The sequence below is a fragment of the Mus musculus genome, chromosome 4 (assembly GCF_000001635.26).
Source record: "Mus musculus strain C57BL/6J chromosome 4, GRCm38.p6 C57BL/6J".
NCBI classification, from domain to species: domain Eukaryota; kingdom Metazoa; phylum Chordata; class Mammalia; order Rodentia; family Muridae; genus Mus; species Mus musculus.
The window spans coordinates 20,006,653-20,031,004 of NC_000070.6; the positions used below are offsets into that span (position 1 = coordinate 20,006,653).

At 40.2% G+C, this 24,352-nt stretch overlaps 1 protein-coding gene across 4 annotated transcripts; it reads left to right on the forward strand.

Annotated features, from left to right (window-relative positions):
* Positions 1 to 1,241: 1,241 nt before the first annotated feature.
* Ttpa (tocopherol (alpha) transfer protein) lies at positions 1,242 to 24,170 on the forward strand. Of its 4 annotated transcripts, XM_017320306.2 has the most exons (6): positions 1,242 to 1,309; positions 1,558 to 1,694; positions 7,979 to 8,132; positions 14,540 to 14,733; positions 17,133 to 17,243; positions 21,756 to 23,953. In XM_017320306.2, exons 3-6 carry the CDS (start codon positions 7,982 to 7,984, stop codon positions 21,927 to 21,929), a joined length of 630 nt encoding a protein of 209 aa, XP_017175795.1. In that variant the 5' UTR covers positions 1,242 to 1,309; positions 1,558 to 1,694; positions 7,979 to 7,981; the 3' UTR covers positions 21,930 to 23,953. The 4 variants fall into 4 exon arrangements, with proteins under 4 accessions (XP_017175795.1, NP_001304652.1, NP_056582.1 ...); NM_001317723.1 differs by lacking the exon at positions 1,242 to 1,309 and having other exon boundaries at positions 1,591 to 1,694; positions 21,756 to 24,170; NM_015767.4 differs by lacking the exon at positions 1,242 to 1,309 and having other exon boundaries at positions 1,677 to 1,991; positions 21,756 to 24,170.
* The last annotated feature ends 182 nt before the right edge of the window (positions 24,171 to 24,352 follow it).

Consider the following 24,352-nt stretch of genomic DNA (forward strand, 5'->3'; position numbering starts at 1 on the left):
TGTTGATTTGTCAGTTTTATTCCAACAGCTTTCCATCTCTCTAGAAGTATCAGCTAAGGTTTACACTTTCCAGTCCTCAGTTATTCTGGTTCCTGAATGAAAAAAAATTTAAAAAAAAAAACAAAATAAGAAAGAAATAAAATGAAAACGATATGACTGTTCCTAGGTACGGTGGAAGAGAAAATGTATTGTAAATAAAAAGGGAGAGCCCAGCCAGAGGCAGACACATTTAGGAGAGTCAAATGTGGACATGAACCTGAGCGAGGGTGGGGGTGGGGCAGGTGCAGCAGCCTAGAGAGGAAAAGGCTAATAAATAAAGAGGGTGGGGGTGGGGCAGGAGCAGCAGTCTAGAGAGGAAAAGGCTAAAAACTAAAGAGGGAAGGTAACAAACCGGCTGGATTATATAGGGATGAGCTTCTCTGGAAGGACGGCCCACACCCTGGGCTGGAGGGCTGGCAGGGAGACGGTGGGGTGGAGCATACCTGCCATGCCCTCTAACAAGTAGGGACTGAGAGATGCTGGGACAACCTAGGGGACAGCTCCACTTTGATGTATTAAAAGGCACCTAGCTACTTGTCCCAGGGTTTGAGACTTAACAGTTTTCAGATTGGATCCTGGTTATTTAATACTGTTCCCTCTCCTTCCTCAGTATAGAATTCAAAGCTCTCAGCCCGGTAACCAAGCACCCCAGCCAGCTCTCTTTGTGATTCAGGGGTTCACACCACAACACAGCCGCTTGGCCTTGTTCCCTGGTGTTTGCTTAATGTTCTCCTACACCATGGAGGAGATTTACCTCTGCTCCTTTTACTTCCAGCCCACACAAAAATGAAAAACGTCTCCAAGGCAAGAGTTCTGTTTTGAGGATATCCTCAATAATCGGAACATGGTCTCTACCCAAGAGCCACTCCATCAGACATTCTTGCTCTGAGTTCCTTTAAGGCCTCTTTCACTCGCAAAATCAGTGTTTTGTGAACATGCACTGCATATTAAGAGGAGTTAGTTTTGTGGACTTTCTTCTGTTCAGGTGGCAGTTCAAGTGTAGGATAATTTTAATGGAAATGAAGGAAAAAATACTTCCGTGTGTTCATTCAGATTTCGCGGTCATCTCTGTGTATTCTTCAGCAGACATCCTTCAGGTTCCTTAAGTAAGGGTTTTGATTGAGAGACTGGTGGCATCTAAACACATACATCGTTAGTGTTTAAAATGTGACCTCCCCCACCCGCTCTCCTTTCTCTAGTAGAGCCAGATGCCAAGATCTGGAAAGCATTTTCCTGGAGAGAAGCAAGGAGGAGGAGGAGACTGCCAAAGGTGGCTTCCTTGAGTTACATTTTGGAAACTAGTTAGAATGCCAGAGATGGCCTGAGCTCAGCCTTAAGGAAGGGGTCAGGAGGAGGGTTCCTGAGTGTCTGCTACCCAAGCTAATTAAAGAGCCGTTTACAGTGTTCCCTGATTCCAAAACGGACAGAGGGGGAAGGGCAACGAGGAAAGGGTGAGAAAAGTCTCTGGCAGCCTGATTATAAACATCCCAAGTAACTTTTCGACTTCCCGTTCTTTAGGTTCAACACTAGTGACTTTCCTTCCCTGGGACTGGCTGCGGTTACCCTGGTGAGCACCGGAGGGCACCACGTGGGCTTCTTTAAGAGGGCGCCGTGACCCTTGCACCGGCGGGGCACGGGAGATCGGGGCGGCCCGGGTGAGTGTGCGTGGGGCGGCGGCCACGGCGGGGGGCGGAGGGTGGCTCTGGGCCCGCACTTTTCCCCCCTGTCGCCGGGACAGCACGGCGGGCATGGCAGAGATGCGGCCGGGGCCATTGGTTGGGAAACAGCTCAACGAGCTGCCCGACCACTCGCCGCTGCTCCAGCCCGGCCTGGCGGAGCTCAGGCGCCGGGTGCAGGAGGCAGGCGTCCCGCAGACCCCGCAGCCTCTCACAGACGCTTTCCTGCTGCGCTTCCTGCGCGCCCGGGATTTCGATCTGGATCTGGCCTGGCGCGTAAGTGTGCACCGGGGGCGGGCAGAGCTCGGCGACGGCGGAATCCACGCGCGCCGAGCGTGGCAGTGTGACTGCAGGCGCGCCCAGAACCCCGATTTCGCCCCCGCCGATGTTTTGGTCCCCGCCGCCGCGGAGGACATCCCGTGGACTACTAGGGTCCTTGGGAATTAAACAAAGTGGAGATCCCTGACCCCCGGGGTGCTCAGCTGTGTTAACTGAATAGATAACTAGGTGTGGACAGAGGACGACGAAATGGACATCTAAAGGCATCTTGAAAAAGACTATGTTAATAGAGCTAAATGCACAGTTTGGCATGTTTGAAACCCAGGGCAGTACAGATGATTTCTTTTATGTTTCAGGTATTCACAACACACTGGCCTTGGGGCCAAGAGAGATGGGGCCTTGGGGTCAGGGAGATGCGACCTTGACTTTGTCCCTCTTGGGGTCAGCACCCTTATCTGTTCAGTAACTGTGAGGACATGACAGTAGTTTCGAGAATTGCACATTAACCTGGAATGCTAGAACAAGATGTGCCAAACCCTGTGCTTGGCACGGAGAAAGTAGTCAGTGATCAGCAGGCTGCGGATTTCCAACATGCCCTGGGTTTATGAAACTAATTTTATTGGATAAGCACCAAGTATGGCAAAAAACACCACAAACAATACAAAACAGGAAAAACTTCAAAGGAATTTCCTAAAAGAAAAGAATTTCCCAACACAAACTCTAGTTAGACCTTGAGGACCCAGAAGTATGGCATTACCTGTTACTTCAAGCCTGTGTAACAATGCTCACGCAAACAGGCGCTTGTGAGTTTATTTTTTCCTTTGGCTTTTCTCAACTGCATGCTGTTATAGAATCAGGTCATGTGAACATGTGCTCACACCTACTACTCTTTTGGGGATATCTAGTCAGTTTTTTGTTTGTGGCTGTAGAGATTGTTACTGGGCGGGTGCTGTTAGGCCCTATGCTGATCGTTCATCCCTACATTCAGTGATGGGGGACCCCAGCGCTGCCATGTTCACTGTTCACCTCTTCATTTCATTTGGAGTTTCTCCTTCTTTTTCTTTCTTTTTCTTTTCTTTTCTTTTTAATATCCGCACACTGCCTAGCAGTATACAAATGCCATCAACAGGTGAGTATTTTCTTCTCTCCCTGACTGCATCTAAGTTGGTCTTTGTCTGTACACATAAATTGGAACATATCCTTATTGAACAAATCCATCAGTCGCTGAAGCACGACGCAGATATGTTTACTGTTGAGGAGCACACCACCTTTGCAGGGAGTTTTCAGTGTTTGCTACTCTGATGAAATGCACACTGCATAGTGACGTCTTTTTCTCTCTATTGTTATGTACACTGTCTTACCAAATAAGATGTATGCCTGCTAGACGAGGAATAGTTTTGCATTTTCATTATTATATACATTAATTTTCTTATAAATGTGGTTAACCATATTTTAAATATCTAAAACTAATTTTCCATTTATCTTTTTTTTGTGTTTGCCACTTGTTTTTTCTTCAAAAATACCTATCTACATCAAAGAAATTAGGTCTTTGTCCTACATTTTAGTCTACCTTGTATTTAAACCATTTCCTTTCTGAAAGAATCAGTGTTTATTAATTATTATTATTGTTATTAATATACTAAACTTATTGACTGTTTTTTGCTCTTGGGTTTGATTTGTGTTTTGGTTTCAGCACTGTATCACAAGGAGGCCAGCAGGTTCTGTGTCTTTGTCAAGACTAACTCTTGTCATATGTGACACAGCCATGAGGCTGGTGAAATGGGATTTCTTCATCCATTCATTGTTTCTTATTTTTCTTTCTGTAGAGCGTCATGATCTTAGACAAATGCTGCAACTCTTGAGGTGTTTTGCCTTTCATGGGGCCAGCATTTTTCTTTTGTGGAATTGAACCCAAGTTTTGCAAGATAAATACTCACTGTTCTACTAAATCACACCCCAATCCTTTGTGTTGGGGTACTGTAAAATTCTCCCTCCCTCCCTTGGTCTTGGATGCCTTTTAAAACAGTTACGACTAAGCAGATGGAGCTGTAGAAACCGTGGCCTCTGTGAGAATATGTGTGTTTCCTGTTTTCTTTTGCTGAATGGTTCTCATTGCATAGACCCCTTGATGGATTGCCTAGCAGGACCGTGTCCATTGGACAGAACCCAAGTTTCTGTTTGTGACCTCTCTGACTTGTCTGCCAACAGGAAAGAAAGGGGGAAAGGGCGAAACTGTGCAACTTTCTTTTTATTTTCCTCTGCAGTGGTACTTGGTGCAAAGCCATGGTATATGAGCGCGGAAGTTTTGTAGGAAGAAACTCTTGACAAGTCCCCCAGTTACAAAGGAATTCTCATTGTTCTGGCTTTTGAGCATACGATAAATTAATATTTTCTAGTCTTAATACCTATTATGCTTATGTAGTGACAGGCACTTTGTTGAACTGTTTGTATAGACTCTCTGTTATTTTTTTCAAGGAACTGAGATATAGAGTCATCAGTTCTCACATAGCTGTTAAGCTGTAGTATAGGGCTTTGAAGTTGGTTGAAGCTCAGGAGAGTCTATGCTTCTGGAAGAGAACAGTGAGCATGAAAAATAGCCCCCATCTGCTCAACAAGCAAACTGTCTAGTTCCTTACATTTATGTATTAAGCTGTGATGGTTACATTCGGTTTGTTCCCTCAAGACTTATATCGAAGTTCAGTTCATACAGTGAAGTACTAACAGGGAAGAAATGAAAAGCCAGGTGGTAGCACACACATTTAATCCCAGCACTGGGTAGGCAGAGGTAGGCAGATCTCTGAGAGTTCAAGGCTAGCCTGGTATACAGAGTGAGCTCCAGACAGCCAGCTCTACACATTAAAATACTGTTTTGAACCCCCTACCATTACCAGAAAAGGACAGAAATGTAATTCAACTACTGTGTGGAGGGAGCTTTCTGGGAAGAATTAGTAGGTGTGGAGTATTCATGACGGAATACTGATAGTTTTTATAAGAGAAGAGGACACACACACACACACACACACACACACATGCACACACGCACGCACACACACACACACACACACACACACACACAAACACTTGCCATATAATGACTGGTGTTTTCTGAAGACTCTATCAGCAAGAAGGCATGCCAATAGCATAAGTGCTCTACTATACCTTGGGCTAGATAGACTTCAATTCTTTATAATTTGTGTCATTTATTTTACTACTAGCAACAAAATAAATCAGCACATATACAGAGTTTTAGTATTTTATCTTTATGATTTCCACTAGTACTTCAAGGCTTTTAAAATTCTATGGCCCCTTCCTGACAATTACTGTCAAACTGTAGCTTCTTTTCCTGAAATTTATCATAGCATATATAAATTTCAATCTTTATACAGCTTAGTGAATACGCACAATTTCTCATGGCTTTGTAATCTATCAATGGGATAACAGTAGTTACCTCTCAGAGTCATTGTATGGCAGAACTGAGATGGTGTTATTGTACTGTATAAAAGTGGCACAAATATGTTTTGTTGTGGTGGTGGTGGAGGTCTGAAAACACATCGGAAAGTGTTAGAAGGAACCAAGCCTAAATATAACATTCTAAGTAGAAATTTCCAATTTTTGACTGAAATAAGCAGCCGTCAGTAACAAATATTCATTTGTAGCTAGTTTTGTTATTGCTCTGAACTTGAGTTTGGCTTGTGAATTGCTTAGGAGCAATTTATTTTACCATTAACATTTATGTCAATTGGGTCTGTAAATTTGTTTATCTGCATAGAATAAATGAGCAAAGATTTGGATTTTGAACCTTTGGGAGATGCAAGTGCCAAGATACATGACAAAAACTGTTTATATTTACAGAAGTGATTGTTTTTTTCAAGTGTGGGCACAGCCCATGGGTTCATGCATTGATCTTTCACTCAACATGTTTCTATCTCCCAAAAGCCCACAGTCTGCAGAGACATATTAACTGTGTTACCTCCTTGAGAGCAATGATCTTCTATATTGTAATACACCTTACCATTCCTAGGACAATAAAACCAATGTGATATATAGTCACCAAGAATCTGCTTTCAACATTTACACTGAATCAGGATTTAAAGGTTTGCTTTTATCTGAAGAAACTGTCAAAAAAGTAAGTAAGCACTATAAAATGTCATTGACACTGATTCCAATGACATCTAGGACAGGAGGAAGAAGGGAAATTCACCGTATGGGACAGAATGAGTGTATCAGAACTACAATGAGCCTCTTGTTCGTGCTGCCTTTGGAAATGTCTATTTAGGTCATCAATTATTTTTGCTGGCAAATTGACTGACTTTCTTTCTTTTTACTTTGCTGCACATGTAAGTGTCTCCCTTTTAAGCTAAGGAGACTTATTAGATGCAGAGATGAGAAAGACTGACCAAAGGAAAGATGACAACATGAGAATAGGCAGAGGGGGAGAGGAAGAGGGAAGAGAAGGGAGGACTGCGGAGGCTATGTCCTAGAGGACTCCATGGTTACATCTCTCTCATAGTCCAACTGGCTCTTCTAACCAGTTCTAAGCAGGGACTTCCTCCACAGCTCATAATTCATTCTCTTCATGAGCTATTTGTAGACTATTACAGCTTTGTGGCTACAGCTACTATGTTTATAATAATGGATTTCAAGTTTGACGTTGCTTTGATGAACCTTCATGATATTAAGACTCTAACCCAATGAAGACAAACTTCACACACACTATCTTCTTAGTGTTTCCACAAAATGCTCTGTGTAGCTTTATTTTTCACCTAACTGTGGTTCAGTGTGTCAACAGCACTCTTTAAGCATAAATCAAGTACAATCTTGATTTAGGAAAAAATGAGACAAGAAAGTCACACAGAAAATGAAATGACAGTAACTTTTGTTGACTGGCCTATTATGGTGGAACTTCTATGGAGCTGGGGACAATGGGTTTCCTCTGAACCATATTTTGCCAAGATCTGTTATTTGTTTATATGATTTCTTTGCTTTTAATTCATTTGATTGACTTGCTTATAAAGTACTAGGGGTTAGTATTCCTATTGCTAAGTAAGAAATATCTCTTAGCTAGGCGGTGGTGGCACACACCTTTAATCCCAGCACTTGGGAGGCAGAGGGAGGTGGATTTCTGAGTTCGAGGCCAGCCTGGTCCACAAAGTGAGTTCCAGGACAACCAGGGATATATATATAGAAACCCTGCCTTGAAAACAAACAAACAAACAAACAAACAAAAAACAAGAGAAGAAGAAGAAGAAGAAGAAGAAGAGGAGGAGGAGGAGGAGGAGGAGGAGGAAGAGGAAGAAGAAGAAGAAGAAGAAGAAGAAGAAGAAGAAGAAGAAGAAGAAGAAGAAGAAGAAGAAGAAGAAGAAGAAGAAAGATAAAGATTTCTTAGGCTTTCTGATCTACAGCACAACTCCACATTGGTCTGAGCTCTCTAGCTTAGCTGAGGTTCAGTGAAAGAAAGCATGAGGGGAAAGTCCTCATGGTATCCAGCGGGAACTTGACTGAAGTTAGACTATTTAGGATGACCTCTTAATCTCCTGGGCTTCTCTCCAAATGGACTGTTACCTTCCAGTAATCTTACATATGTCTGGATTTCAGAAAGCAAACTCAGAAGGCACCAGGCTTTTTAAGTCTAGTATAGTGTCATTCCCACAACCACTCTATTTGTCCAAGTAGGGTTTAAGGCCAGCTCACATCCTAAGCTAATTCCACCTCAGAAGGTCTGGACTTGGTAACTATTTTAGGAGACTTTAACAAATTGTAATGAAAAATGACTGAGTCTTGAAATCAGGACCAACTCTTATCTCAAGTCAGATAAGAATCTCAACTCCTGACTGAAAGGAACTTAGGCTTTTACAACTAAAAAGCTCTTCCAGATTTTGACACCTATAGATGACAAGGTTCCCACACAACATCATCTTTTTAACCTTGTTACAAAATGCTTAGTATGTACACCATTTATGGAGATATTTAATTTTATTTTTCAGTTAATGAAAAACTATTATAAATGGCGAGCAGAATGCCCAGAATTAAGTGCAGATCTACGCCCTAGAAGTATCCTTGGACTTCTGAAAGCTGGCTACCATGGCGTGCTCAGGTCCCGGGATTCTACTGGCAGTAGAGTTCTCATTTACAGAATTGGTGAGTGGTATGCAGCAAGTCTCCTCCTGTTCACTCCATCTTCACATCTGCATTCATTACTAGGTATTTTAGTGTTTCTTCTGGTCAGTGTCTAATCTGATCATTCTGCTATAGCACAGTCCCTTAGACTGGTTGCATAGAAAAATTGAAACTCACTTCTTAGTTTTGAAGGCTGTAAAGTCCAACACTGAAGCACTGGTGATTTTGTTCTGATGAGGGCTGTGTTTTGGTTCACAGAGATCGTCTCACCCTGACCTCTCATAGTATAAGCCGTAAAACATCCCTTGGGGCATCTTAAAATGGCACTAATCCCATTCATGAGGATTCTACCCATATAACCTAATGGCCTTCCCAAATCTACTTACTTCCTAGTACTGTGAACTACACTATTAAGATGACTCAACATATAAAAGTACTTGCTAAAAAGTCGGATGGTCTGAGTTCAAACTTTGGAACCCATAATAAAAGGGAAATCCCAAATCCCAGAAATTATCCTCTGATTTCTACATGTGCGCCATGTCATGCATTTCTGTGTGTATGTGTGTTGGGCCTGGGTGTACACAGAGTAAGACCATAAACTTGTAGGTAAAATTCTAGCATGTGAACTTGGAAGAGATACTGAGAACCATGACTGACTGGTGATCCATAATCTCATGTTTAGTTCTGTGTGGTTAAGGCTTTCAGATGACAGCACAGACCACAGACATTTCATGGCCTTCTGTTGTAACATGGGCCACAGACATTAATACGGTGGTGGCTGTTGCTTCCTCCTCCTCTTCCTTCTCTTCCTCCTCTTCCTCCTCCTCCTTTTTCTTCCTTCTTCCTTCTTTCTTCTCTTCCTTCTCGTCCTCTTCCACCCTCCCCTCCTCCTTCTCTTTTCTCTTTTCTCCTCCTCCGTCTTTCTCCTCTTCCTCCTCCTCTTTGGAAGGTGTGTGTGTCACAGGGGTAGGAGGTGACCAAAGAGGATTGGGAGGGGAGTGTGAACAAGATGCATGATGTGAAATTCTCAAATAGTCAGTGAATGTGTTGCACTGGAAAAAACAAACAACAACAAAACCAACCCAACCAAAAAATAAAACCTCATATTCCCAGCACTGTCTCAGTCCAATTGATTGACATAGTTAATCATTATTTCAGGAACATTGTTTCTTCCAATTATATTTACCATCATCTGTCTGTCTCTGTCTGTCTCTCTTGATGCAGTTCTCACAATACTGCTCATAAGGACTTTTAATTTCCAGCTCAAGTAGCTTTGAACTTCTGGGCTCAAAGGCTCACCCTGCCTCAGCAACTGATTAGTGCAGTCATAGGCATGTGCCACCGCGCACAGCTAATTTCTTCTTTAAAGATTTAAAATGTTTGTTTATTAATGTTCACTGTTTACCTCTGTATAAGAGCTCTGACTTTACTTCATCTTTGTGTTTAGTTAAGGAGATGCTGTTTTTTGGTTTTGAAAGTATCAGGTGAGTACATATGATTGGAGTCTGTACTTCTTGCCCCTAGAGTATATATCAAGAACTAACCATGAAGCTGTCACCCACAGAGCACTCAGTGTGGCCTTTCTCTCCTTCTGCTGCTCCACCTATGTCAAAGGAAGCTCCTTAGGGATGGGCTGGCCAGAATATATCCTTAAATTAGCAAAGAAACCAATGTATTATAAAAACTTAGGGTTACCAGTTGAATTCAAATTTCAGATAAACCACAAATAAACTTTTTATTATTCTTGGGACATACTTATACTAAATCTTACACCCACTTTATCTGAAATTCACTTTTAAGTGGTGATTATATTTTACATGACAACCGTGCTTAAGTTCCAAGAGCATAAAGCTGAAACATACAAAATGTTTTATTTTATTTTTATCTGCTCACCTCCTCAGCTTTTCTAAGTGTCTTGGCTTTGGAGTACCTGGCTGGGTAATTATTGTATTTAGTGTGGAAATGAAGACAAAATAAATGAGAATGACATTCTTATAGTGAGAAAGCCAATAGAACAATACTTTTGTAGTAAGAAAGCCAATGTGTTTTTTTAATCACAAGTACCATAGCAGGAAACTAACAGGTGCACTGTAAAGTATGGGCCTCTGGGAATATAGTTATTTAAACATTTGTTATTTAGGAGCTCAGTTGGTAAAAATCTGCTAAGTAAGCATGAAGACCTGAGCTCAGATCCCCAAAACTCATGTAAAAAGCTAGTGCATGCTCCAGCACTTGTCTGTAATCCTAATGATGGGGAATGGTAGATTCCCCAGGGCTTACTGGTCTACCAGGCTAGCTAAGTCAGAGAGCTCCAGGCTCAAAAAATAAGGGATAGATGATAAAAACACCATCATTGACCACTGACTTCCATGTATAGTCAAGTGTACATGTTACACACACACACACACACACACACACACGGGGGGGGGGGTGGAGTGGGAAAAGATGGGTTGTTTAACTCAAAGATATTTAACATCTAAGATAGGTAGAATTTAAGGAAGGTCAAAACAGAAAGGTAGGTTGCAACTCTCCTGTGTGCTATGTTATTTTAGAATGAAAAAAGGAAACTTAGAATTTTATGAATAAAATAAAAAGACAGAGCAAACTTTTAATGATGTAGCCGCATCTGTGATAGACTGTTTTCATAGAAGCCTACTGCAGCCATCTCCACTCTGTACCACGTCAGTACAGTAAAAGCAGTGAGAAAACACAGAGCCCTTGCTATGATATGTGGACCTTTATCAACTCTGTGACAGAGGATGTAATATGAGGTCTTTGAGACCAACATCTATATTTAACAATGAAGATTCACTATCAGTCATACTTGAGTTATGAATTGAAGCTATGGAGCATGTTGATTTAATTGAAATCTGATTGATATATATATATATATATACACATATATGTATAAAACACAGTTGCTGTGAGAATTATATCTTGTTTTATATAGTACATATCACACACACACATATTATAACAAGAACATTATCTGGCAAACAATGAATAAGAAATTCTAGGTAGATGTTAGGGAACAAATGAAAATTCTAATTTCTCATGTCTTTCTTTATTGGGCTTGCTTAGTCAGACAATACTGTGCAATTGAACCTTCTATAAAGATCCTGTTCTACAGTAGCCACTAGCCTACACAGAACTGTTGAAAATTTCAGAAACTGAACTAATTTATACTCACAGAAAGTGAATAGAGAGCCAAACAGATCAATACAAGTGGGTTGGCTTAGTAATTACTCGAATACTATTTTGTGATCTGGAAATTTCCTTTGTTGAGCTCAGATTTCATCATTGTAGTATTCAGCTGGAGTAGTGTCACATTTTTGGACTCGATTCATAATTCCAATATTCTTACCAAGAATCTGAGTTGCTGTAAAGCAAAGGGAAATCCCACCATGACTTACTATAAACTCCATAGCCATCTTTTCCCTTTTTAGATATTTATCTTTTTCTTCAAGGCTAAATAATACCAACATTTAGAACTGTTAAGTTTCAGCCTCTGAAAACAAAAACTCCTCCTTAGTCCCACTCCAGCCTCCACTTGGCCACTTCTGGTCCCTCCTCATCTGTTCTCATCCATACTTCTGTGTTTCTGTGGCTTTCCCACCATACTCTCAAGATTCTCATCTGTGTCCTGGTCTGACTTCACTCCAGCTCTAGTGAAAGGACCTTAGGCAACTGTGGTGAGCAATTCTCTTTGCAGCAAATCTGATAAACAAGCCAAGGTCTACTTGGCTTCAGTCATGAGCCAGCACTTTTATCTTACGACCTCCACTGTGCTGTGTCTTTGTTGCCAGGAATTCCAGGTTTTTTTCTTTTTAATTTTTTTTTTTTTTTTTTGGTTTTTTGAGACAGGGTTAGTCTATATAGCCCTGGTTTTCCTGGAACTCACTTTGTAGACCAGGCTGGCTTCGAACTCAGAAATCCGCCTGCCTCTGCCTCCTGAGTGCTGAGATCAAAGGCGTGCACCACCACGCCCGGCCCAGGTATTTTTCTTTTTTCCTTCAACCAATCTGTGTGAAGAACACTTCATAAAGAATATTTCTCTAGAGCTTTTTCTACCACAGAAATTACCTGCTTTCATCCACCTTTAAGTTCTGGAATCGGACAGGACACTGGCTTCAGCCTCCATTTCATATGTATCTTTTTAAAAACTTGAAAAAAAAGTGCATTAGCAAAGGGGTATGAGTGAAGACAGCCACAGAAGCCAGAGAAGGTATGGGTTCGCCTAGAGCTGAGCTACCAAAGGTTGTGAGCAGCTTGTGACCAATATGGGTGCTGGGAATAAAATTTAGTTCCTCCGCAAGAGCAGAACCGTCTAAACTGGTGAGCCGAGTCTCCAGCCCATCAGCTTCTCTATGTATCATTATATCTCTCATGTAACAGAGAAAAGCAGATCTATTCTAGACTGTCCCTATCACAGGTGCCATATAAACATGAGTAACTACCAGGATTGTGTCTTTACCATGATTTATTCTTTAGAGATTCAGATCAATACAACTGGTTCTCTGTTTTACCTGCATCCAGTTGGTAGTCACCTGGTCACTATTGTGGAATGTGTATTAATGCTCTTTATACCGCTAAAGACTACTCAAAAAATAACACCTCCCACTTACTTGAAGGCCTAAGTAGGGATCATTGTTTTCTGAGCTTTTATGACTTCTTAGTTATTAATCATTTTTGTCCTTTTATTCTTTTCCCCTCCCTTCCTCCTTCCGTCCCTCCTTTCCTTCCTCCTTCCCTCCCTTCTTCCCTTGCTCCTTCCCTCCCTTCTTCCCTTTCTCCATCTTTTGACAGGAGTTCATAGAGGACAGGCTGGCTTTGAACTCACCGAATAGCTGAAGATGACCTTGAACTCCTCATTCTCTGGCTTCTACCTTCCGAGCGCTTCTTCTTTGCTGGTTCTTTCTATTGAACTCATATGGTCAGGCTTGGTGGCAAGAACTTTTACCCACTGAATCATCTTTCTGTTGCTATCTTTTCTTCTTCTTTTTTTTTTAAGGTATCTATTACAATTAATTTTTTATGAGATATTTTCTTTATTTACATTTCAAATGCTATCCCCTTTGCTAGTTTCCTCTCCTGCTATAGCTATCTGTTCTTAAAAATAGCTTCCAGTCTCCTCTTCTTACATTTGTTGAAATTATTGCTTCTTTTAATTCAGTTTTCTGTCTTAACTGTTTACTTGATTTTTCCTGCTTTGCCTATGGAGTTTTGTTCCTGTCTTCTGTGTGTGTGTATATATATGACAATTTTTAATAAATCTGGATTACTTTTAAAGACTACTTCTTGCCTGTCCATTACTATTATCATTTCTGCCTGCCACAGCCTGTCTTAGGAATGGTGGGAGGGTCAGGCTGTGTGGAGAAGAGTATCAATACTCCTCTTACCATAGGAACTCTGTTTTCCCTGGACATGATCAGCTGCATTCCTGAGACCAGATTCCTGCTCAAGCCTGCAAGGACATGATTGCTCTGTTCCGCTGGTCCTGGAGATCTGGCATGTGACCAGCTTGTCTATCTGCTCCACAGGCCTTTCCCTTGGAAACCTCTTTGGTTGCTGTGTTAGTTGTCTGTCTATCATTGTGACAGGGTTCCTGTGGAAATCAATACAAAAGGAGGAAAGATTAGTTCCACAGGTCCAAGCCCATCACTGGTTGACTTCATTACTGTAGGATTGTGTTGATGCAACAGAGCATAATAGGGAGAGCAGGATGGAGGAAATCTTAAAAGATTATGGTGTTCAGGAGGCAACAAGTAAGAACAAGAGACAAAATGTCCTCTTCAAGTACACATCTCTAGTGACCCACTTCCTCCAACCAGACCCTACTTTCAACATACAACAGTGCACTAAGTTATGTGCACTGTGAATCCATAGATTGCTTAATCCACTGATGAGCTTAGAGCTCTCTTGAGCTAGTTCCCTCCAGAAAGCACTATCGCTGAACACTGAAGCATGAGGAACCCCGCCTGCAGCACATGACCTTGAGGGTATACTTCAGATCCAAACTACAAGCTACTATGATACTTGCTACTGATTGCAACCCAGGCTCATACTTTTCTATTTCTGAACCTGAAGCACAGTCAGCGGCACTAAACATTTCCATTTCTATGCACAGTCTTGAAGTGATGATATGACTTCATTTATCAATCACATTTGGTCTGCATACATCCCTATCCCATACTCCTAAAATCTATTAATTTCCAGAAATTTAAGGAAGGAGGGAGAAGCAGGCAAATATCTGGGCCTCAGTTCAATGTATTACTTGATTTATGATCCTTTGTTCATGATTTTATTTCTAAGCATCCTTTAGGCTTTAAAATAATCCGTTCCCGTAAAGAATATCTCTGATTCTTCATCCAAGGATGTGGAGGAGTCTTCATCCTAAGATGTGATGTCTTTTTATTTATTTGTTGTAGCATACTGGGACCCAAAAGTTTTTACAGCTTATGATGTATTTCGTGTAAGTCTGATCACATCAGAGCTCATTGTACAGGAGGTGGAAACTCAACGCAATGGAGTTAAAGCTATATTTGACCTGGAAGGCTGGCAGGTTTCTCATGCTTTCCAAATTACCCCATCTGTAGCCAAGAAGATTGCTGCTGTACTTACAGTGAGTATACATCTCAACTGTTAAGTGATAACTATATAATAGTGTCTGGTTTTATTCACCTCTAGAAACATTAGAAATGATAGATACATATTTGAAAAGTATTAACAGTAAATATAATTACATTAAAAATGTAGAAAACTTTAAAAACTAAGTATATTCAACATAAAATAACCAGAAATTATACATTTCAATAACAAAGTGATTTTGTTTTATTTTTGTCAAGCCAGGCATGGTAGAACACATGTGTAATCTCAGGCTTTGTCTTGAGCAAGCAGGAAGATCAGGAAGCCAGTCGCTACATAAGATAACAACAGTAACACTAAAACTGACTCAAAAATATTCATAAATAAAATTATACAATAAGATGTCACATGTCTTGCCAGCTATAAATTGATATTCTTTTCTTCAGAAGTCTAGTCTTTGTATGTAACTTTGTTCTTGTGTGTGTAGCTACACATGTGTAAATGTATGTATGGAAGGCAGAGGACAACCTTAGGGGCCATTCCTGAAGTACCATTTGCTCTATTTTGAGACACAATCTGTCATTGGCCTTCACTGGTTAAGCTCTGCTGGCCCCAATGAATCCTAGCAGCCTGTCTTCACCACCCCAGTGCTAGGATTATAAGCATATACCAACCTGCTTAACTCCCTCCACCTAATGAATTTGAGGATCAATCCCAAGTACAAGTGTTTGCAAAGCAAGCAAATGACTGACTGAGCCATCTTTCCAAATCTCAGAGTCTTTAAAAATAGTCATAATCAGCCAGGCGGTGGTGGTGCATGCCTTTAATCCCAGCACTCGGGAGGCAGAGGCAGGCGGATTTCTGAGTTCCAGGCCAGCCTGGTCTACAAAGTGAGTTCCAGGACAGCCAGGGCTACACAGAGAAACCCTAGGAGTGGGGGTGGGGGGGCAGGTGTTGGGGAGAATAGCCATTAATATAGTAATTTTACCTCTGGGACCTAGACAAAGGGTAATCCTGAATAGAGTCTGAACTTTGTGCATTGTAATGGTAATAGCTTACTTTGCCTTAGCTACTTTCCTAAGTCTTTCAAAAGTGTTTGCCATTTGTCTTTCAAATGGTAATCCTAGGTGTTGGCGAACAGTTTAGAGTCAGAAATGATTGAAGGATCCAAGTTTAGGTCAGCTGAAGGTAAAAGCTGTTCTACAGTCACCTCCCTTGTTCTACAGTGCCTGCAGCATGGTGTCTAATACAAGAAAATTAGATACAGCTTGTGCGGAGAAAGGGAAGTGATCACGTAAATGATGCCACATCATTTGATGGACCAGCTCAACAATGTTAGAACTCACAATGCTCCCCACAAATCATATTGCAACAATAGGAGAGAGCAGGATACAAGAGGATTGCAGAGTGTGTTGGCAATTAAGTTTAAATAAAATTATACATAGAATCTGTAAAAAGAAATTAATAATACATTTCTAAATTGCAAGATGGGAAATTCTTCATGAAAGAGGAAGAAAACGTCTTGATTACCAGTAGTGTCATTAACAGTGTCATTAACAGTAGTGTCATTAACAGTAGTGTCACTAACAGTGTCATTAACAGTAGTGATTGAACTTTTGGATAAGAAAACTATTGATGAATCTATTTTTCTTTTAGGTCTCAACCTTTTAGGACTTTGATACTAAAGATATAAAGATATATACCGATGTCAATGTTTAAAAAGTGTGTGCCTGTTGTTATGTTCTTTTAATTTTCAGGGATGTTTAATTTTTTTCTCTAAAAATATATATTTTTAAAAAAATATACTAGATCAATATGTCCCCAATTGTCATTGTTTACTTAGGAGACACTTTATGTGTGACTAGAGTGGATTTTGTTTTTCTGAAAGGCTCTTAAAATACTCAGCCTAATCTAAGGGGGAGTGGGGACAAGCTTTCTATAGATCTTTTCTGAGTGCACTGATGATATATAAACCAGGTTTTTGTGTTGATGGAATAAATCATTTTGAAAATTAAGTCACTTTAGATTCTGCTGAGTATACGCACACATGAGTATTCACCAAAATGCATTGGAGGACAGAGGTTAATGTGTGGTGTCTTTTATGGTTCTCCATCTTATATTTTGAAACAGGGCCTTGAACTGAATGAACCTAGAGCTCACCATTCGTACTTGGCTGGGTAGAGTGGGGATCTGCCTGCCTCTGCTCCTTTGTTCCTTTGCTCTGGGGACAGACACAGACATGATGGCTGTGCATGGCTACTTGTGGTCTGAACTCAGGTCTTCATGCTTGTGCATCAAGTACGATGCCCATGGAGCCATCTTTCAGACTCGTACCAGAACTTTATAATGTGTTCCACAAGAGACTTGCCTTTAGCAATGTAACTGCTGTATTTATGTTGCGTTATTAAGGTTTTTATTATCCTTTCCTTTCGAAAGGATTCCTTTCCACTGAAAGTTCGTGGGATCCATTTGATAAATGAGCCAGTCATTTTCCATGCTGTCTTCTCCATGATTAAACCATTTCTGACTGAAAAGATTAAGGACCGGGTGAGTAAAATATATTCGTGATTACATCTTACCTCTTTCCATTTAAGGATTTTTTACTATATTCCCATGTTCCTTGCACTAAACCATTGGACCAATATTGCAAATACTACTCTTATAAATTAAAATTTACCTTTACTTTTGAAATATCTATCATTACTGGCTGGGAGACTCTTGGGAAACCGGACTCTCAGGTATCACTGGAGAGTAAAGTATGGTCCCTCTAGAGGGCAGTATAGTAATAGCCATGACAAACTATGTCAGCAGTTTCTGGAAGTTATAAAACAGATAAAGCTGTATAGCAACAAAGGCACATATACTGACAATCATTAAAACCTCCAAGCATTCACTGTGGGGGGGGGGGTGGAAAAACTGTGACAAATCCACACAGGACTGGAGGGTATGTTTTAGAGGAGAAATTCATGCCAGTGCAGATCAGTGTTGATGGCATGCTTTTTCTGTGAAAAAGGGAGAATCAGAACATACAACTATAGTTTTACAATAATGTATTTTGTCAGTATACACAGAAGCGTGGGTGATGGACAAATGATCCAGTGATGGTAGGTGAGGGCAGAGTTTATACCAATGTCTGTGTTGTTTGTTTTTAAACTTGTTTTGATTTCTAACTTACCTAGATGTGTAAATTATACAAATAAGAACACAGACTGTCTTAGCTATTAAGCCCATGTAACTGAAACACATCACATCTGGGGTATGTGATTTATTGTTTTACAGGTGATGCAAAGGAATTGATGTTCACTAACCTCTCCTGTTGAGCTTCATTTCATGTAGAGCTCTCTTCTTCTCTTCTCTTCTCTTCTCTTCTCTCCCCTCCCCTCCCCTCCCCTCCCCTCCCCTCCCCTCCTCTCCTCTCTTCTCTTCTCTTCTCTCTTCCTTCTCCCCCTCCCCTCCCTACTCCCTCCCCCTCGCCTTTCTTGTCTTTTCTTTTCTCCGGTTTCTCTGGGTAGTCCTGGCTGTCCTGGAACTCTCTCTGTAGACCATGCTGGCCTCAAACTCACAGAGACCTGCATGTCTCTCCCTCCTGAGTGTTGAGATTAAAGGTATGTGCCGCCACCACCCAGCTCATGTAGAATTTTTTAGTTCACATTTTGTTGTTTAGAACTTTTGAAAGGCTGACAATAACTTGCTCTCGAGAGCAGCAGCTGCTTCCCTGCATTAGTCTGTAGAGGAACACATACATTTACAGCTTTCCCTTAGGGTGCTGTTTCATCACCCATGTTGTCTGTGGTCTCTAGGTTCAAGGGATGCTCCCATCTTGGCTTTCTGAGCAACTGTGGCAGGCACAGCTGAACACCATTTGCCCACTGCAAATAGTTTTGGAGGAATTTTGCCATTTCGGCCTCAAAAATATAAGTAGTGATTGCAGTGATTATAATGAGATACTTGGAAGTTTAGAAATTATTCTTCCATCTTAAGAAAGCATAACATTTTACTCCTGGTCAGACTATTATGACCCTAGAGACAATCTTGACACATTAAGTGAGCCAGTTGGCATTTCTTTCTCTTTATTTTCATTAAATTTCTTTCTTTATTCTTTGATAATTCCAAGCATGTATCTAATGTATTTTCTCATCTCCCCTTTTCATTCTCCTCTACTTCCATGGAATCCCTTCTTCCTAACCAGTTCCTCTCCTTCTTTCATGAATTCTTGTTGTTATCTGTGACTCCCAGTAGGTATTTCTGTCCTTAGAGAAAAAGATTTGTTCTATTTTTATACAAATTTCTGCTTGGAAGAATGGGCTTCTGAGTGCAGATACCCTCTGAAGCCAGAAGAGTGCCACATCTCTTGGAGTTAGAGCTACATGTGGTTGGGAGCCAACTGATGTAGGTGCTGGGATCTGAACTCTGGAAAATCAGCAAGCACTCATGTCTCTCCAGGCCAATTTCTGTCTGTATTTTAAGGTTTCATCCCTAAATTGTCAGCTCTAGTGAAGCTGGCCACTTCGGCTATTTTGTGTTCTAGTGTTTTCTATAAGGTGTTTTGTTTTCCATGTAGTGTAACTTAGTAACATTGGATACCATCTGATTAACTCTTAAAGTTCTAAAAAGAAGTTTATCTATTTTGGGTTATATTCTGAACAATTAAAAACAAAAGTGAGAGCCAGGCGGTGGTGGTGCACACCTTTAATCCCAGCACTTGGGAGGCAGAGGCAGACAGACTCTTGAGTTCGAGGCCAGTCTGGTCTACAGAGTGAGTTCCAGGACAGCCAGGGCCACACAGAGAAACCCTGCCTCCAAAATCCAAAAAAAGAGAAAAAACAAACAAGCAAAAGTGAGAGTAAGTAGATCTAAGAAAATGGAGAATATGAACCAAAAAAATAGAAAAACACTAAAAACTGAGATACTAAGTGAGGCAGGCCAGTGCAAGTTAACTCACAGCAGACAAACCAGAATGAGTAAACAAACTCAGGCACTTTTCCTGCTCAGCTTTTGGGCAACACTAGACATTTCCATATTTCTCCTTTTCTGAGAAAAATAGAGTTTCTTACTAGCTAACTGATAGCATCTTAGTTTAAAAAAGTCAAGGGTCAAGGGGTTGGCATCTGAAGTTCTTACATATAGATTCACCATTTCTAATTTCTTTTTCCTTTAAAAAGATTTAATTTTTTAAAGTGTGTGTATGTGTATCTGAGATGCCTGAGAGGATGAGAAGAGGGCATCAGATCCCATGGAGCTGCAAGTTACAAACTGCCCACTATGGGTGCTGGGAACTAACTCAAGTCCAAGAAGCCATCTCTCCACTCCCAACCCTCATTCCTAACACACATAGGTTCTCATTTAATGATTGCGGAAAGCATTGATAAACATTTTCCTTTGTGTGAGTATTCCTGTAAGCTCTGTCGTCCGGAGAAAAGTGATCCCAAGACAGGCAAAAAGGAAACTTGGTTCAGCAAGACTTTAGTTAGCCAGGCTGGTTCAAACTTCAGGAGTTGGACCCTAATGCATTTATCTATCTTTTACATATTAAGAGAGGAAAAAAAGAGTTTCCTCTTGTCAACTGTCACAACAGTTTCAGCTATGGCTACACTGAAACTTTTTTGCAAAGTACATCTCTTTTGCAAAGCACTCCTAACTTATGACCTCTTCCATAAAATGGTTCAGTTGACTGAGAAATGGTGCTAAGGAGAAAGGATTTTTTTTTCCTTTTTTTTTGGTTTTTTGAGCCAGGGTTTCTCTGTGTAGCCCTGGCTGTCCTGGAACTCACTTTGTAGAGCAGGCTGGCCTCGAAGAAATCCGCCTGCCTCTGCCTCTCGAGTGCTGGGATCAAAGGCGTGCGCTACCATATCCATCTCGAGAAAGTATTTCTAATAAGCATAATAGCAAAAATAAATATCTTTTTCAAAGTATGTGTGACCTCTTTCATAATAATGAGTTATATTGACTGAGAAACAGGCCCAGGAGTCTGGAGGATTCTGATATAGGCTGGTTCCACAGAATAGCAAGAAATTACCAGGGTACTAAAACACATCCACTCCAGCCTTCCCTCTGTGTCAATGTTGTCCACTAATGAAAAAAACACCTAAGTGTTTAACAGTCCTGGTTTCTCTAGTGTTATCTGGGATCTTGTGGATTGTATTCTTCTACACCACTAGCTATAGGAAAGATTATTTTATTTACTTACTCTAGCAAGACCTACTTCTATAAGATTTCCATGGCTTGCTTTATCCGTCCTTTACTGGCATTCTACAGACACTGTTTGAAATTTAAAATGTTTGAAAATGTAGGGCTCACACTATCTATCATACTTTCTTGACTATAGCTATAGATGGCGCCGAAACCCATGAGGAGTTGAACCCAGCTCTTTCCTGGCCACGTGAGGACTGTTTCTCTCCTCTGATCCTTCTCTGCCCATGACATGAGCCAATTGAAGCCAGATTAAAATATAGAGAGGCTGGTTTATTGCTATGAGGAGAGAGAAAGAGGAGAAGGGGGAGAGAAAGAACATGAAAGCAGAGAGATGGAAAGAGAGAAGAAAGGGGAAAGAAAATGTCTGGATTATACAGGAAAAAGCCTCTAGGGTAAGGGCAGCCCAGTCCCTGGATTGGAAAGATTAGGGTTGGGGGCTGTGTATGCCAGGTAGGAGTGAGGGATGCTGGGAGAACCTCGCGGCCAAGTCTACTTTGGTATGTAAAATATGCACTTCAGCCCCTTGTCCCAGGGTCTGAAACCAAACACATATAAATTACTCCTCATGAACCTAACGTGGGTACAAGTTGTATGCTTCTATTTACTATGAACTAATATTACAGAGTGCATTTCTTATGTTTTTATAAATATACAGTTACAAGAATGCAAATTTAAGGAAGCAATAAAATTATATGATTCACAGCAGCATAATCTAAAGATAAGCAACGTTCTTGGGTTCTAGAGCAGAAAAATCAAGGAGCAATATTTATATTACCTGCTTGCCCTGGGAATCCTGATTTGTGAGGTTAGTTTTTCACTGGAAAGTCTTCCAGCATAGTGAAGTGTAAAACATTGTGGCTATTTCAGATTCATCTGCACGGGAACAACTACAAATCAAGCATGCTTCAGCACTTCCCAGACATTCTTCCTCGGGAATATGGCGGTAAAGAGTTCTCCATGGAGGATATTTGTCAGGAGTGGACAAATTTTATAATGAAGTCTGAAGATTATCTCAGCAGCATTTCTGAGACCATCCAATGAGAAGTTATTTCCTGCAAATGACTTCATTTAAAATTCAAGGATGGGATCCTATCTGGTTTCTAAACTAAAGGGCAAACCTTCTAAACTAATTGATGCTTATTTGATCTTAAAACATGCAACATGGATATTTGGGGAATGTTTTAACTTCTACAATGCTGCTCCTTTTAAATTAATTAAATGTTAGGAAAGAAGATATTCCTGTTTGAACTTGAAGAGCAAACATAGCTACATGTAAAGCAGCTGTTCCAGTGTGTCTCTGTATGGTTCAGGAAATTTTATCTTAAACAAAACGTTATGATCACACTGTTTAATACTAGATTGATGGCTACCTACTGGAAAGAAATACTGTATGTATCAACTGATGGTGAAACAATATCGATGCTCAGATAAGGTTGGCGTCAGCATATAAATCAGACTGTCCTGAATACAATCTCATCTCAGGACAGTTCATCTCAGGTAAATCCTACTCTAGCAAATGCACAATAGAAGCCTGTGAATGTAAGTCTACACACACGATAATGTTGTCATCAGTGAAATCACAATAGAAGCCCTTGAATGTAAGTCTGCACACACACTATTGTTGTCATCAGTGAAATCACTATGTTTGATAAAAATGATCTAAAACTTAGGACATTTTTCTGGGGACAGTTGAGAGGTTTCTCACACTGTTTTGTATTTTCAAATAAGAATATAAGTATGGCTTCTGTTTATAGACAGGGAAGTAGAGGAATATGTCTTTTACATTGACATTTATACTTGAAAACTTAACACAACTACATCAATGAAGGGTGCTTACATTTTAAACCATCAGCAATTATACTCTAGTATTTTTCAAATATTCATAAAATGCTTTCATTTTATTCTGAGATAATCTACTATTATTTCAGAATATTCTGAGTCCCACGATTTAATTTAAACAGTCAGTAGCTGGGATGTGCTGTCTCTAACACAGTGTGGTTCATTTCTAAGACTTCCATTCATTGAGAAAGATGTAATCTTATCCCATATTCAGCACAGCCTTCAACTTCTGGCATAATGTTTATACTTAATGTTTATAATTAATTTTATTTTAAACTGGAAAGAACACAAGTAGAGAACTTATTGAATTTGTGTTCAAGTAGTTCAATTTCTACATTAATTACACTAGAGTAACTTTGTACAAGGATCTTTTTCATTGCACAAGGGTGTTTTTCTTTATAAGAAAATAAGTCTAATCAGATGAGCTGATACTTACGATTCTCAGTACATATACCTCTGACAAAAGTGAAAGGAGGGCCAGATGTTCTTTAGAGAACGTGTTTAATTTTCACTTAGCAACTAGACGCTACCTTTACTATTTAATTTTACTAAAAAAATCTTGCCTTTTTCTTTAAAAAAGCCTTCGTTACTAAATTATGAAATTGAAATTGTATACATAAGAATAATAAAAATCAGTTAAAGAAATGAACAGTAACAAAACACCTCTGGCTTATCAACCTTTTATGATAGAAGGAAACTCAGATGTCACTTTATTTATAGAGAGCTATTAAGTCACGTGCCATGACTCTGTGAAGGAATGGCACATTACAATAAAGGCTAATGTTTTGAATGTGTATACTAGTAAAGCAATTAACAGTAACCTGAATTTAAATGTCAGTCGATGGAAGTACAGCCTATGACAGGGCTTTGAAAACGTTTCTACAGTGAAGCAGTTCTACAGAGAACACTAATGAGCAATGTGTAAACTGTTTGGAAGGTGCTGGTGAATAACTGGAACTTTCCACATGGCTTCACCACACTTGTGCCAGAAACATATTCTGAAAGTTGAGCTCCATAGGTGCTCACCGTGCTGCTGAATTTCACAATAATTTGCTTTACTATTGTTAAAAATAAACATCTTTCCTCACAAACCATGGTGTTTATATTTTTCTAAAATGGAAAGGAAGCATTCTTTTCAGAAAAGAGAAATGTTTTTTTCTTTCAGAAAAATGCAGTAAAAACATATTATCCATTATCCGAATGCAGTAAAAACATCTTAGCCGTTATCCGAATGTTGGTTCTGTTGTTTAGGTGCAGGTGCTTTCCCTGTTGTTCTGCTTCCTTCAGTGTCTTTGCTAGATCAAGTGCAGACGCTGCACACAATCTCTAGTTCCTCTAGTTCTGGATTTGAGAAATCTGTCTTTGGAATTCATGTTCAGTTTTACTTGGATAGTAAAATTATCCCGAAAAATTAAAATCTATTAAAGAAACACACATTATCTGACTAAGTAGCACACTGTGATCTTTACTTTTATTTTCATTTTGCCTAGAGTTGTAACTTAAGTGTGCATGGCTTAGCTTTACACAAACAGCTGTGTGGCTCTTTTTATGTATATGCCCTAGTCAGGGGTTCTATTCCCAACAAAGATAGATAATCCAATTTTAGAACAATTTTCTACCAACCA

Excerpts from the sequence above, each read along its gene's own strand:
- Ttpa (NM_015767.4), top strand. The coding sequence starts at position 1,788 with ATGGCAGAGATGCGGCCGGGGCCATTGGTTGGGAAACAGCTCAACGAG. Across the intron at positions 1,992-7,978 it reads ATCTGGATCTGGCCTGGCGC|TTAATGAAAAACTATTATAA; the intron begins GTAAGTGTGCAC and ends TTTATTTTTCAG. Across the intron at positions 17,244-21,755 it reads CTGAAAAGATTAAGGACCGG|ATTCATCTGCACGGGAACAA; the intron begins GTGAGTAAAATA and ends TGGCTATTTCAG.